We start from the raw sequence: 16,450 nt of genomic DNA on the forward strand, positions 1-16,450 counted from the left end.
GATGCTTATGAAGCTACCTAATTCAGTTAAAATTAGGCTTCAAGCATATCACTACTTCTCAAGTGTTACTGTGGGACCTGCCACTGATCTAACTTCCAGGCGGAGCCTGTGACTTAATGCATTCCAAGACACTCTTTCTGGTGGCAATCTGGTTCGTTCGTTTAATTTTTAAAATTAACTTCATACGGAGAGAAAACTTTCTGCATAAGATCACCAGAGTACTAATAAATACCTTTTAATTAATGGCTAGCATTGTCTCCACTTCATAAAGGCAGGAGGGCTGGCACACAGGCAGGAGACAGGCGCGTTCAATTAAAGTAATTTATTGTATTCTTCCAGAACAGACATAAAGGGCGTCTTGGAAATTGATATCACAGCACGTGTTATACACCATTTTCACAACTAGCCTGTGTTGAATATTTTTTAAAGAACATAGTAATCTTAAAAAAATCTAAATATTTACATATTAATAAAACATACATACAGAAGATTGAGACCTTATCCATAGGTATGGAATAATTCTTTTTTTTTTTTGCTAAGAAAACCTATAAAAAGAATTTCTGAATAAAGTCTGAACAGTAGTCGCAGTTAAGTAAACACAGTTTTAATTTATAAAATATGATTTTACGGTTGCAGTTTTATGCTGTGTATTTCCAATCTGTGAATCCATTGCACATATCCGAGAGCCGAACAACCCCACCCACCCCTCAAGTAGTGAAAAATTCAAGCTCTCGCCCAGTCTTGGCAGGAAGTGCTTTGAAGGTTCATGGTGTATATTTAACAGATTCCACAGCTGTAAGGTAAATGTTTCTACTTTTATTTGCAATGTATTCATCTTACTGTAACAGAGTTGAAAGGTCACTAATTAATCTTTTCAATTCCCTTGAGAAAGGCTTCCTTCTGAGAGGCAGAAGACAACTTTTACAACATATCTTGCAGAAAAACAAAAGCCTGGGTTCACGATACTTCATTAGACTCCTTGACGAACAGAGAGGCTGGTGTCAGGGAAGGGGTTACTAACTGGCCTGAAATCGAAAAGGCTAGCTAAACCTGTGATGGAAACCATTGATCTGAACCTTCCTTGAGGCTCCGAAAAGAAGATAAAAGACACACGTGTATGAGATGTAGCTGTCTAGCAGGTGGATTGATTCCATAAGCCACGCCTAGACCAGCTTTGTCACATCACAGGAATGCCTCCTATGGTCTTGGGTTGATTAGCTGGTCTTTAGTGGGTACTGCCTCCCCCTAGAGCTCCCCTCCTAGCCCAGGGTTAGCTGCCCCGAGTGACGTGATGGTACAGGTACCTGGGATGGGGTAGTCAGGAACTGAGGTTCCCAGCTTGGCTAGCCCATTGATGGCTTGTTGCCCGGCGCTGGGCATCCGTGATCCTCATTCCTCCTTAGCTGCCTCACCACAAACCGAGGGAGTGGGACTAACGGTAACTCTGAGCTCTTACACTCTCCGATTTGATAAAATAAGTGCCAGGGACGTGTGTTAACTGGTAGCACAGCGTTTCCCCTCCCCACGCCCCGGGGGTCTGGTGTTTCTACTGTCCAAAGTTCTTTCAAGCCAACTTTTGGCCTTTGGGTCAAGTGCCAAAACTTCACGGTAATTTGCTTTATACAATAAACGAAGTGTAAATGCAATGCCTCCAAATAAACAGGCATTTTGAATTCACCACCTTACTAGAGAAAGGAATCTGGAGGCAAATATCTCTGTGAAACAAATACCCACATGCCCAAAATATTTCTTTAAAATGAATCCACATTTTCACTTGTTGGTTTTATATAAAGCGGGGGGCAAGTGTACCAGAGCCATGTGAAGTATAGAAGATCAAGTACATTTGTGGCCAGTTGCCACATGATGCCACAACCCTGGCCCACTCAGCTAAAACCATCTGTTAAAATAGTAGTCAGGTGTCATGTGGATAGCTGGTTACTTTGAGCTTCTCACCTTTTAATTAGTTATTTTGTCACTGTGTTGACACAGCCTACGTGAAAGATTTTTCTTTCCTAAGAATTTACGTATCGTTTGCACTTATCAGTGACAAATGATTATTCTGGGGAGAAAATGATGCCACAAATGATTTCATCTAATAGATCAGAGCTGTCCTGTCTCCCAAAACAACTTTTCCATCTTCTAAGCTGTTGAAGATTCTAATTAAGTTTGGCCTTCAACGCTGCTTCCTTGGTCCGGAAAGAGCCATTCTCCTCTATACTGCAACTAAGCAATTTACATTAAAATAAATACACTTCAAAACTCTATACCATATTCACACTGAAAAAGAAAAAAAAAAAACCAGGGAAAATAAAACTGCTTCTTTTTCATGGACATTGAACCAACCCAGTGATACGCTGGACATTTAAAGGCTGAGAATTCAACTCTGAAGATGATTTTTAAACATCTTAGACCAAACTGGAGGCTTGATTATCACACATTACAAAGAAAGAATATGAAAACTATTCAGACGTGACGGGTCAGCTTCACAGAACGCCCACACTTTGCAGTAACCTGAAATGCTAGTGGATCTTTGAGGAAATTCCAGTGGAGGAGATGCGTGCGCTAAGAAGTGTCGCTAAAGGGAAGTCTAGGCAGTGAAAGCTGTCTCTGTGTCTTCCGTGTTTTCTCTCCTGGTGTCAAATATATGACCTACAACAGAGACAAGAAAGTGAAGGGGGGCCGCTTCTCTAAGGAAGAGTTGTATGCTTGTCTATGACACGGCCAGACGCAGGACCTCATTGGTGAGGTGTCTGTGTTTCACCTCTAAATCAGTATTTTTTAGCCAAGGCTTTAGGTGTGCCGAATGAGTAATTTTAGCCATTAGAAATCTGTAATGATGATTTTTTACAGGAAAACCCATGAATGTGGGTTCCTATTAGAGTATGTTCATATCTGTCATCCAGGAGTAGGAAATGGCTAAATAAAATACGATATGGCCTGTAAGATGGAATATAGTGCAGCTATTAAAATAATGAGTGTGGAGATTTGTAATAAAATGGAAAACGCTTGTTAGGTGGTAAAACCAAACAGAACAAAACTTTAGGAAACAAAATTGGATGGATTTGACCTCCATTATATAAATTAAAAAAATATAGAGAAAAGTCTGGGAAAAAATACCCAACAATAATGGTTGTCTCTGGGTGGTAAAAGTAATTTACATTTTCTTCCTTACACTTTTCTGTATTAATTTCTAAAATGTGTGCAAAGGAATGCCAATTTATGAGCAAAAAATGCTAAGCCTAGGTGCGCTCTGCACTGTTCTATTTCAAATCCAGAAGCCTCCTTTAAATTTCAGTACTGTTTTGATTTTATTCTCTGTACTCTTCCCCCCCCCCCCAAATTGTTCCCTTATGGTGGTTTTTCTCCTTTATCAGAGCTCTGTCTCCACCCCTGGGCTGTAGTAGCCTCTGCCTCTGGTCTGAGGGTGGGATTTGTTCACCAGAACCTAACTCAGTGCTGACTCCTGGCATCGCTGAAAAACGCTTACTGACAGGGTCGAGGGAAAAGAAATTAAGAAAATATGTTTTTCCACTCGAAAAATCTGTATCCATTTTTGTTAAAGCTAGACAAACAGAAGTTTGCTTAAGTGTTAACGGACTGAGATAAATGTCATCTGACACCTGACTGTAACCGTGGCCTGGTCGGTTCTGGTTCATCGAAACACTTGGGGATTTATTCCCCCGTCCCACCCCTTCCCAACACGCATGAATTTGGGAGGAGAAAAAAGACCTTAATAAGGTAATAAAGGCACTGTTAAATCTTTAAAAAGGACCAACGGTTGCCAGCTCAGACAGACCAGATGAGGAAGGTCTGGCCAGTGAGTCTCCAATCCAGGGAAGAAGCTGCATGGACGAGAAAGGTGGAGCTCATCCCTCGGACGGTCTCATTAAGGAGACACGTAAAAGAGGGGAGGACTAAGTCGTGGTGCTGTGTTCAGAGAAGCCCCAGACTGGGCTTTTATGTGAGGGGCACTCCAGAGACATGCCAGTCTAATCAAGATTGTTTAATTCCATTACTGCAAAATTTGGGCACCAATCCGTGACGTCTCTTCCCATTTTCCAGGTGATAAGTGGTATTATTTATCATGCTGTTTAGTGATTTGTATCAAATATCTATCAGGAGTCTAGTGAAAAAAACTGCAGGAGGGGGTCCTACTATTTTCCTCCTTAGGGCCTCACGGCCTTGGGTAGGGTCTTCTTGGGAAGAACCTGAGAGCTGAAGCTGCAGCGGACTTCAGGCTGACTTACGCCAGACACTCTAACTGTGAAGACGGGGTGACACTGAGATGGAATCCTAGAGGGATTAGGACATCCATCACCTCTTAGGATCTTTAGGAAACATGCAGAGAAGGTGTAAGAAAGCTACGCGGTGGACTGGCTGGGAGTTGAGAGGCCTGGGCTCCGGCCAGGCCACCAACCAGCTGTGAGACCTTGAGAAAGTCATTTAGTGTTTCTGGGCCTCAGGCTTTTTTACCTGTAAAATAAAAGGACTGGATAAAAAGAAGGGACGGGACTAGATGATCTCTAACACGCCTTCTTTCTCAGATTCCTGGAAATTCTTTTCACTTCCATGAGGTGGTTCTACCATCCTGTATGTCAATGTTCTCATCTGAAACATCTCTCTGCCTCCATCTTCAGACAGGAAAAGGCAAAGGTATTATTTCAAGGGAGTGGTTTTCCAGTAATAATACTTCTTAAAAGCCCACTGTGTCAGATGGTGGCCAGGACGGGCAGTGCAAATGTCCTGGGGTCATGGGGGCTGATGGGGGAGGAACCCTGGAAAGTACAACTAGAACAGCAAGGTGTTCCTCCAGAGGGCCTCCCGAAAGGGCACAGTTTCCTCATTAGTAGCAATGCTTCATGCCTCTACCTGGAGTGGGGGGTCAGAACAAGGTTGATAGGAGTTGTCCTGATACTCAGAGGAGCACAGGTTGGGAAGGAACAATAGAGATCATGCATTTCAGTTCTCTTGGTTCATAAGTGTGGAAACATAGCCAAACAAGAACTCCCCTTTCTGTAATTTCTATAATGACTATATACAGTGAGAACGTGATAGAAGCCGGTTGCTCTTGCCCTCTGCAGTCATTTCATTATTTGTCCATCGATCTGTTGCTTAGCTACTCAGTGACAGAGAAAGCACCGTATCATTTGCGTGTCCGAGTTTTCTGGCTGCTCTGAAGTTCGCTAACGTACATTTCTGCTATACCGTGAACTCAGGGTAAGTGCTGTCTGTGAACACGGGCCTCGCCGAGTTCCTACACAGACTCACGACTCCTCTCATCCTTGCTGGACCTAACTTAAAACTTACCACCCCAATGGAGAGAAAACACTGAGTTGAGCTTTTTCATTTACAGGGATTTTTTTTGCGGGGGGGGGGGGTGGCGGTGTGTCTGGGTTTGGTTGTTAGAGAACCTTCAGGTATTTTGAGGGAAGTGAATAAAGAGTCTTGAGACCAACTGAGGGTTGGTCACATGGCTCACTGATCAGACACCTGTCCCTCGGGCTCTCGGGTGAGAACCGATGCAGAGGGAGGAGCCCGGGGTCGGAAGGATTACTTGAGAGTCAAATAAGAAGTCGGAATTAAGTCTATGGCTTAACCCTGCAGCAGGTGTGGCGGTGAGATGGTGTATTCAGCTGATCGGGTTACAGCGTGAGGAATGTGCCACCCAGGCTAGATGGATCGAGCACATTCAATCCGTCACTTAAAACACAGTATTCATCGGGTGCCCATGATAGGAAGCGCGATGACACTGCCTCGCAAAGGTTTTTGCGAGGGAGGTGAGTGAGGCCAGAGCGCATGTGAATTTCATCATAAAATGGATGATCCTGATCTAAACAGAAATGTCATTTCATGTTAAAATATTTTTTTTAATGTCCCAGGGCTTGGGGAGGCAAAACGTTGTGACACTAAGTTCTTAGGACTTGCTGTTCTGAGGTTATCAGGCGGATGAAACAGAATGTGAAAAAACGGTAGCTTTTCATATTCAATGTGCAAAATCTCTCTGAATGCAGGGCATTGAGCTCCTCTGATTACTAGGGGTTGGGCCTCTTACAGAAGCAGTTTGCTCAAGCATCTGCCTCTCTGATGTTAAAAACATTTTCCATGCAAATATTCTCACGGGCTGTATTTTGCAGCAGGTGATGAAAAGGGAAATGTGTTTTACCTGTTGGGGGTAGAGAAACGCAGTCCAGCCGTTCATCACCGTCAGCTGCCTCTGCTGGTTACAAACATGAAACACAAATGTCATTAGTTTCAGGGAGCTCATTCATTCTGCCGAATAAGGTAATACAATTTAAAAGCTCCAGCGTACATGATAGTTTTCACCTTTCTTTTCCCTTCTCAGCTTCAGCCAGTTCACATTAGAGATTTTAGCACCATGATTTAAATATTTTTAAAATGATATAAAATCCATTTTCCTCTATTAACATTTTTTATATCTCAGGAACCTTATTCTATCAGTCATTGATGATTTCAGTTCATTTGCGCTTATTTATATAGGCTTAAGTATCCACCCAGAATCTGGCGTGAATTGTTTAAACAGGATCGTCGAAGGCATGGAGGTCAGGGAATTCCTATGGTAGAATTTTACTTGTCATCCTCAGAGCCATTCTAGTGGGGCACCTTAGGACAGCTTGGGAACGAACCTTTCTTTGGAGATGACTGGAAATTCAATCTGAAATCGGCATTAATTGAGTCATGAATAAAATCAGAAGGAGTAAGCATTTCTTCAAATGATTTGTCCCTTCTGTGCTTTAAAATGCAAAACTTTGCTCTTCTCTGATATATTTCAATCTCCTGAAGAGTTTTCCAAAGGTAGATCCTTCCGTCACAGAAAACCTTCCAGCAAGTACAAAAAAGAAGGTGCCCGTACGTTTCCTGATAAGTGTTGGGCTTGTCAGTTTCCCCAACGTGCTGTGGACAGGCCAGAACATTCCACGGCTGCTGGGGTAATTCTGGCCCTTCTCCCTCTGTCCCAGGGCTGCCGCCCCCCTTGGAAGTTTCCTGCACATGGGTCCGTGAGGCCAGTCAGGTGAGGGCTGCCCCGTGTAACACGTTGTAATGCTGAGTTGCTGGGAAGCAAACCAATGGTGTGTTCTTGTTTCGACTGCCATGGCTTTAAACGCAATCAGGGTTCAGAGATGGATGGAGACGTTCAGAGATTTCCCCTGGTTCACCCCTCCACCATCCTGCCCTCAGACTGCCACACGACGGCCTCGGTGAAAGACCCTCACCTGCGAAATCCACCACAAAAACACCGAGACAGAGTAGTCAAGACAAGTTTTGGCTGGAGAGGAGCAGCAGCCATGACCCAGCAATCCCACTCCTGGGCATACACCCTGAGAAAACCATAATTCCAAAAGACACATGCACCCCAATGTCCACTGCAGCACTATTTACAATGGCCAGGTCACGGAAGCAACCTAAATGCCCATTGACAGACGCATGGATAAAGAAGATGTGGCAAATATATACAATGGAATATTACTCAGCATAAAAAGAAATGAAATTGGGTTATTTGTAGAGACATGGATGGACCTAGAGACTGTCATACAGAGTGAAGTAAGTCAGAAAGAGAAAAACAGATATCGCATATTAACGCATATAGGTGGGCTCTAGAAAAATTGTACAGATGAACCGGTTTGCAAGGCAGAAATAGAGACACAGATGTAGAGAACAAACGGTACGAATTGGGAGATTGGGATTGACATATATACACTAGTATGCATAAAATAGATAACTAATTAGAACCTGCTGTATAAAAAAAATAAAATTCAAAAAACAGCAACCACTAAAAATTATGTTGTAGATGAATGTTTAATACTGCATAAAGCATTCCAGTCAAGTGATGGGATAAATGGTAAGGTTAGAATTCTATAAATAGGTTTATGGACAAAACACAGGACATACTAAAATGTTAAGTGTTTCTCTCTGGATGAAAAGCTTATGGGTATTTAAAATTTTGTGCTTTGAGTTTTTAAAATTTTCTTATATATTTAAAAAATAACATGTTATTTTCTTCTGATTCTTCTGATTGGCTTGAGTGAACTTGAATAGGAAGATGAAGTACACCGTAGTTCTTTCATTGGGATTTATTTATTTATTTTCACTGTTCAAGGTTTATTTATTGTTTTAGTTGGTGTAACACTTAGATAGCTGGCTGCATTATTTCCGACGATTTTTCTTTTTTACATCACATGGCAGTGTACACTATTCTGATACATATAGTACATAAAATAAGATTCTTTAGAAGAGTTATGCACGGGACGTGCAATACTGGATTTATCGTCAATCCCAGGATGTGATTCATTGGAGAAAAAAAAGCTGGACTAGGCATCTTGGCTAAAGGGACCAGAAGATTTAAAAGATTCTTCAGTAATAATAATAATAATAGCTATGATAGGCATCACCATTTACTGAATACCACCTCCTGAGCAGTTATTATATGCATTGTGTCAGCTGACCCTTGGCAACCCCTACAAGGCAGGTCTATCTTACGCCCATTTTAAGAAATGAGGCAACGGAGACAAACAGACGTTAAGACGTACCAAGGGTTTGACTCAGGTTAATGCCCGGGCTTGACCTCTTCGCTCGCTATGTATAGTCCAAATATAAATCACAGGCATCACTATAAGCTGCAATTGTAAAACTTCAGGTTTTAGTTCATTTGACACTTTAGTAACTTTCTCTACCTTCCATGAAAAGCAGCTTTTCATTTAGTGATGACAAAAATCAGTTCTGGGTGTAAGTCGATCTTCCCTTTGTAATTCAGCTCTCCTCACTTTAAAAAAAACCAGGCCTGTGCAATTATGTGCTTTACTAAGAACCAAACATACGCAACCCCAAATCTGTAAAGGATTATGTATAAATGAGTAGCTGCCCGCTGCACAAACAGGGCCAAGTGTTGTGGATTAAGAACATGACTGTTAACTTAAATGTGATTCTAACATCTGTCTGTAACAACAAGCTCACAATCTTTCTTCTCTGGTGACAGGCAAGTTGTGAAATTCGGGAAAGATGAAGCAAGTCCAATAAAATTTTAATAGCAGTGACAGCTTTATTCTTAGATCCAACACAAATTAAAAAATTGCGAGTTTTGCACTGAGGAAATAATCTAATGAAAATGATAAAAATGCACACCAGAAAAGGAATCATTCCAGTTATCGAAAAGAAATGTATTACATGTGGTGAGAGCCCCAAATGAATCTCTATTTGGATCCGCAGAACAACCTTTCATACCTGTGACGGGCACTTCCTTTTTCTGGAGGCTTCGCCGGCTGCCTTTAGCAGCGAATTGATTACTTGCCCAGGTAGAGTCTGTACCTTATTCCAGGAAGTGAGCCAGATATGATAACTAAGACTGAAGCTGTGGAATATCCATGAGACGCCATATTGTCATTTAGACCGAAAAGGAGACAAAAAAAGAGCAAGCAATAGCACCGACCCCGGCCCCTCAGTTCTCATCCGCATGACGACAGCAACGCGTGCGGCTCCAGTTCCGGTTTGCGGGGATCCCACTTCTGTGCCGCTTGGGGAGAAAGAGGTGGGACAGGATTTGACACAATTGGGAGGCGAAGCCTATTTGGCAGGTCACCGTGGGTGTGCTGTCATCTTGCTCCTGTGTGGTCTGTGTGTCAGGGTTAGCTTTGTCCTTCAGCCACCCTCCCCTTCTCAGACGCTGATGGAACCTGCTAGACAGGCTGGGGAAACCTGCCAAGGTGCCAACCACAACTCTCTAGGCAGAGAATCTAAACCCAGTGTCAGAGTGGAAGCATCCTCGATCAAATGAGATGACTCCAGAACAGGGTACCCGATCATCTGAGCGGGTGAGACGCTCCACAGGAGGCGGGGGGGGACTGCACCCCATTCTGTACCAACAGGCACACGAATTACTAATCCAAACCCTGAGATGGTTAAGAAACGTGCTCACTGGCCAGTCTATTTGGGGGAAAGAGAGACAGGAACGTGGAGGAAGGTCCCCACTGTGTGCATGTGTATGCTGTGGGGAAGGGAGTGGAGACCAGAACTTATGATAATAACTGGTCTCAGCATCTGACAACAGAAAAAAAAAAGGTGTGTTTATGTATAAAATACATACAGAAGGGGAACAACATTGCAACAGAACTTGCTCTTCTAGTCATGTGGCCTCTGGCAGCAGAGCTGCTCCTGTGTCTCTGAGAACAGTCTTCTCCAATATACTCAGTATACGCCCAACACTCTGCTCCCTACGTGTATGTCTTCCACCTTCAAAGGTGACTCTTCAGGGCTTCCCTGGTGGCGCAGTGGTTGAGAGTCCGCCTGCCAATGCAGGGGACATGGGTTCGTGCCCCGGTCTGGGAGGATCCCGCATGCCGCGGAGCGGCTGGGCCCGTGAGCCATGGCCGCTGAGCCTGCGCATCCGTCCGGAGCCTGTGCTCCGCAACGGGAGAGGCCACAGCAGTGAGAGGCCCACATACCGCAAAAAAAAAAAAAAAAAAAAAAAGGTGACTCTTCAAATGGAAACTTTTCAGCTCCTTTAGAGACTGTTATTCACTCTCCTCAGCTAGAGGCACAGGTTCTGGGACACCAAGCCCTCTTCCTGCTTCCTCTGGGTTGTCTCCAAAGCTCCTCAATCAGTAACATCCGGATCCTGAATTTATGCCGTCCTTTTCCCTCAAGCTCCCAAGGAGCTCCAAGCATTTCCCACGTCCTGCCGCCACCCCCTGTGATGCAGGAAGAGGTCCTAGGTAGAGGAAGCAAGTGCAGATTTGCTAGAAGCTGGTGGCACAGCTGGGGCCAAGGCACGGGGACCACAGGGCAGCTGGTGGATGGATCCTGGCCACTCTGACCCTTTGCCTTTCCTTTGGACTGAGTATTACATTTCAGTCTCTTCACTATGACAAATCTTAGATCTCTCTGATACTGTATTTAGTGTCTTTGTTTTTTGGGTTTGACAACTTGCTCTGAAAAGCAACAGGTAGGTACAAGTTCTCACATACTCAGAACCATCAGGGTTGCTAACGCAGAACCTAGGCAACATAAGACCAACTTAATACTTAACTAGCAAGGACACCGCTCAGCTTATACTTGAAAGTAAAGCTGAGGAGAGACGCACCCAGCAGGACACCAGTGCTTGCTTAATGAGGGCTTACTCGCGGGGTGCTGTCTTTTATAACACCTGTCAATTGCAAAAAGTGCTTTCCCTGGAGCCTGAAATCTAAGGGGCAGAGTCACGAAGGGGCCTTTGTGAGGTGTCTCCAGGCAGAGGAAGGGGGCCTTTAGCCTAAGAAGGGATAAGAGAGCCGCCAGCAGGAGGGTGATCTTCCCAGGTGTTTCTCAGTGAAGCCACCCAGAGTGAGGTCTGGGCGCCTTGACCCGAGACTCTGAACCTTTGGGGGAGCTGGGAGAAGAGGCGATCAGGAGTGAAGAGGCCTCAGAGGACGGGGACAGAGAAGTGAGAGAAAGGGCCTGAGGACGAAGGACGGGGCACCCAGGGATGGCCAGGCGAGTCGCGTACCCAGCACGTGGCCACCCCGTGGGTTCTGGGGATGGGGGATGAGGAAGCCTCTGAACCTCCAGTCAGAAACTGCTGGAATAGTCTCCAAGATCTCACGTGACCGCGATGAACTGAGACCTTTTTGCTGTGGACAGCTGTCCCTTCATTCCCATTCGCTGGTCCATTCAACAAACATCCTGGCGTGTCCACACTGTGTCACACAGTGTTCTCAATGCTTAGGACAGAAACATGCAGCCTCTGCTCCTGAGGATTTCGTGGAGGAAACGGGTGTGTCCCTGTCACTATTCAGGTGGCAGAAGATCAAAGTGCCGAGGCCGCCTCTGAGATGCTTCCAGGCGGAGGGGAAGCCTGGGTGTGGGAGGCCCGCCGATTTCAGACGGGGTGGGGCGGGGCGGGGTCTGGTGTGGCCCAGGGGCGCACCGGGCAATGGCAGGAGGTGAAGGACCGTCTTCGCTGTGCTGGGGGGTATGTAGAAGGGTTTTTATCTGGGCGGACAGGAAGCCAGAAGTATTTAATCTGGGGCGGGGCATGACCGGACCTCATTAGCAGAGGCTCAGGGAGTGGAGGCTCGGGTCCCAGGACGTGGCCGAGCCTGGAGCTGCACACTGGGGAGCCCCCGATGATGGGACAGTGCAAGTCACGTGGGAGGACGCACAACGAGAACGAGAAGAAGCACCAAAGATGGAAACCAGGACCCGGGTTTAGGAGACAGGCAGAGGAGAAAGAGGTGGGGAAGGAGACCCAAGGCACTGACAGGGAAATTGGAGGAGAAACAAAGAGAATGAAATCACAGAGCCTGGAGGAAGACAGTTTCAAGAAGGATGTGATTTGAAAGGGTAACAATCAGTATGGAGGTCAAGTCTGAGTGTTAATATAAACAAGTGAAATCTGATGATCCAGAGGACGCAAACGCAGCAAAGGTTCACGTACGTAGAGGAGTGAGGTCAGGGGCAAAATGCCCTGGATTCTAAAGTGAACTGGGTGGGGAGGCAGACTCAGGGAATGAAGGCCCTTTTGGAAGAAATCTGACCAACAGTGTCAGGGGAGAAAGGAACTTTGTTTGCTTTGTTTTGGTTTTGGTTAGCAAAGGGAAGGACGATAAGGTCGTGGGCATTTCTTGAGCATTATTACATGTCAGCTGTCTATCAGTGGCAATACTTACATTATCTAATTTTAACTCTGAAAACACCCGGAGGTAGGTATCAGCCTCGTTATATAAATGGAGAAACCGAGGCTCAGAGAGGTTGAGTAATTAGTCCAGGTTCCCAGGAAATTGTAAATGGCAGATCAGAGCCAGGAAAGCAGACCTGTTCTCTCCACTGCACCACGCTGTGTTGATTTGCGATGATTTGGGGGTGCAGAAGACAGCAGTGAAAACTGGGAGACCCAGGGGGAGGATAAGCATATGATTTACTGCCCAAGACTGAAAGCCTTTGAGAGTGAAAGGGGCATCACTGATAATCATGCCGGGACAACAGGAGCAAAGCGGCTGCCCCAGCACAGCAGGCTGGCTGGTCCCCTGACCGAGGACACGACGTGTGGCTGCCTCAGTGACCTCCATGCCGCCAAGCATGGCTGCGCGCAAAGACATCTTCCGAGAGGTACGCTAGCTTCACTGATAAAGACGTTCATGTACAACCCGCGTCTGGAGCCTCAGGACAGCTCTGTACGTAGACAGGCTGTACGTCTATGTCCAGTTCGTGATGGGGACCCGAGATGAGAAGTATGGAGTGACTTGTCCAAGGTCCAGAGCTGGTGAAGAGCGGACGTGAGCCTTGGAAACCAGATCTACTGACTCTGATGTGACTTGTTACCTAATGCAATAATCCATTTGGTTACCAATGAAAAATCTTAGTAGTCCATTGCTCTTTATAAAAAGAGCATCAGTTAAGTGTAAAAGAAGTCAAAAGGTTAAAAAAGGAGGGAGGGAAGATTTTTAATAAAAAAAACCTCATCCAGTTATAGCTGGATAGTGTAGCATCTTGCTAGCTACTTTTATAGAACTGTAAGGTTTTTCACCCGGAAAAACCACTCGGTCCCTCGGTGCTCTGTGTCTTGTTGAGTCAAGAGCACTCCCAGCCTGAGCCCGGAGCTCTCCTCCCCGGGGCTGGTGGCTGGGCTCTTCCGCAGGCTTGGTCACGGTTACTCCTACTCACAGTGAAAGTTCAAGTAAGAGGCTGTGTTACAGACAGTCTCACAAGTTTGTACTGCTGTTCTATGGACCCCCAGAGTGTGACATTCAAGCAAAACCTGTCTCCCAAACTCTCACACCACAGCCACAGAAGCACAGAAGGCTCTTAGCAGGCCGGGGGGCCTGAGGTTTGATCGGTTGGTTTTTGTTTTGTTCTTTAAAAATAATATCTAGAGGCTTGTGGCCTCCTAGGGGTGATTATTCCTACATAATGGCAGAAAACTGACCTCAAAAGGATTCTTCATTGGTAAATTGTCCCACCGTCACTTTGGGGAGAACGAGAGTTCAAATGACCATCTCTAAATAGTCATAATTCAACTGGTGTTCACCTTTCCTGGAAGAATGATCCCAGAACCACCAAGCCCAGATTGAAGGAAAAAAAAGAAAAAAGTAAATATCTGACTTAAAAATCTCTTTCTATTTTACATGGTCTTTCTGGTAAGATGATTATTGTGTGTGTGTGTGTGTTTTAATTTATAATTTATTTTATTCACTTAGTACAGTAAGAACACCTTTCCATGCAATTAAATATATTTCCACAGAATCTTCTTTTTTTTTTAACCTTAAGCAACTAGTACTTTTTATGAGGTCATGGAGGTCCAAACAAATAAAAATCAATAGGCAGTAGAAACAAATCACAAAAGAGAGACCTCATTTCATACATAAGACCACCAGCGAGATTAGCAATCTTTTTCATTTGTACTATTTAAAGTAAATGGCCTGACGTAACTTTCACTGTTTAATCTTAAGGTGAATTTCAAAATCATTTGACTAAGCTTTTCAGATACAAAACCAAAGCACATTATATAAAGCTTCTCCTTTAAAAGACAAAAGACAATGAAGTAGCCGAGAGCAAAGAACTGTACTTTGTATCATCTAAAAATTCGACAAAGCACTTCTGCAATTATTTTCTTGCAGCTGATTCATACCTGAGCCTCTTTTTAACCTTCTTCGGGCCAGTTTGATTTGATCCTGTAGAATCTGAACCCAGTCTCTTGGGCCGGGAAGTTTATCCACGTGATTAGCAGTGCAGTATTTTTCTGTGAAGACTGAAAGAAAATGTGAAATATTGTTAAATATTTTAACAAAGAAAATATGCAGATCTGAAAAAGGAATATAACCCCAAGAAGGAAAAAAAAAAAGAGTGTACTTCTAAAAGATGTCAGTTCTGCGGTGGATATTCTCAAAATCCATATGGCGTTCCTTTGGTGAAGATGGAGCTTGGCAGGGTCCATCCTACATACTATGTCCTGTGCTTCCAAATGAAACTGGTTACAGATATTAAGTAGTTCTACGGAAACTACTCTTTCTAATGGCTCCACGTCCATGTGTATGTGTCTTACGGGCAGAGCAGAAAATGCTTCCTAGGGGTCCATTGGCCCCATGACAGAATTCTTCAAGTGTATCAACATATTTCACTTTTCTGCTAACTCAAAATCAAATGGAAAATTACGCAAAAAGATGATGGTCTCGTGGCGATTCCTGCTAAGTCGATCGGCACTCAAAATAGAGGCAGTGCAGTTGGGTGTTAGTGAAAGTTCCAATCCTACTTTGAGTCAACCTCTTGCGTCTTGTACTAGCAGCTCCTAGGAAAGAGCTCCCTAATAAGCACAAAGGGAACTCTGGAGTCACGTGCTATGACAGTTGTCTCAGTAAAGCCGCACAGCGTGTGATGGTGCACGCAGCGCTGCGGTTGCCATTTCTACTTCACACATCGTTCCTGAGCACTTTTCAACCTGCTCCCCTCAAGGTCAAGGCCTGCTATGCGGTCACGTTGCACTGCCTCCTTGGTATTGAAAACATTGATAATTTTAACATTTTGAAGGTTTCTTTTAAAAAGAAAGGACAGAGGAAAATGTTGACAGATTCAACTACACAAAGCTGTAACATTTCTATTGAATAAAAAATAAACATTTCACTTGAATGAGCAGAACTAGCTGCACTAAATCTACCACGATAGGAAGAGCTCATCCCAAATGAAAGAGCGACTTCAAGCCTCCACCGATAAAGGGAAGAAGTACACTTAGCAAAACACGTTCAAATAATTTGTAAGCCCCCAAGTTGCAAAACACTTTATACCCACTAAATTAGAAAAACAATTACGCTAATACTTCAGATGGATAAAATTCTGTGAATCTGGCGCATTCAAGTATGACTGTTGGCATAAATTGGCAAAACCCTTTTGGGAAATAAGATGGTTCTATATAATGAGACATGAAACTGTTCTTCCTTGGGACTGGTAATCCTATTCCTAGAAATGTATCCTAAGGAAATAGTAATATGGAAGAAGGGAAAAAAGTCATCAACAGTCGTCCCCTGGTCTCTGTGGGGCATGGGCCCCAGGACCCCCATGGTACCAAAATCCACGGACGCTCGAGTTCCGTATATACAATGTGTATTATATGCATACAACCTATGCACATCCTCCTGCATACTTTGAATCATTTCTGGATGACTTATTATACCTAATACCACGTCGATGCTATGTCAGTAGGTGCTCGCACTTGGCAAATTGAAGTGTCGCTTTTGGGAACTTCCTGGAATTCTTTTTCAAATACTTTTGATTGGCAGCTGGTTATACCTACAGGTGCAGAGCCTGTGGATCCGAGGGGCCGAGTGTACAAACATCAACAATGCAGTTGTGCAGGAAGAGATGCAGGGCAGCAAGGGGCGGGTGGACGTGAGGGCGTGGGAGCACGGGATGCCTTTCAGGAATCGACACCATCGCGGGAATCGGGGCCAGCGCTAGCGAAGATGAAGGGGTG

The 16,450-nt window shown here is 44.5% G+C and overlaps 1 protein-coding gene across 13 annotated transcripts in view; it reads right to left on the reverse strand.

The window, feature by feature from the left end:
- Window positions 1-313: 313 nt before the first annotated feature.
- Window positions 314-16,450, reverse strand: part of BEND7 (BEN domain containing 7) — a 77,928-nt gene continuing 61,791 nt past the window's right edge. For 6 of the 13 annotated variants that reach the window (XM_073801671.1, XM_073801663.1, XM_073801660.1 and 3 more), the window contains 3 exons: window positions 14,615-14,734; window positions 6,164-6,217; window positions 802-4,631 (listed from right to left, as the gene is read on the reverse strand). In XM_073801671.1, the coding sequence (XP_073657772.1) occupies window positions 4,513-4,631; window positions 6,164-6,217; window positions 14,615-14,734 (293 nt within the window). In that variant the 3' untranslated portion in view covers window positions 802-4,512. The other 7 variants (XM_073801665.1, XM_073801664.1, XM_073801661.1 and 4 more) reach the window with 7 other exon arrangements.

This window comes from Tursiops truncatus, chromosome 2, assembly GCF_011762595.2.
Source record: "Tursiops truncatus isolate mTurTru1 chromosome 2, mTurTru1.mat.Y, whole genome shotgun sequence".
In the NCBI taxonomy this organism is placed as follows: Eukaryota; Metazoa; Chordata; class Mammalia; order Artiodactyla; family Delphinidae; genus Tursiops; species Tursiops truncatus.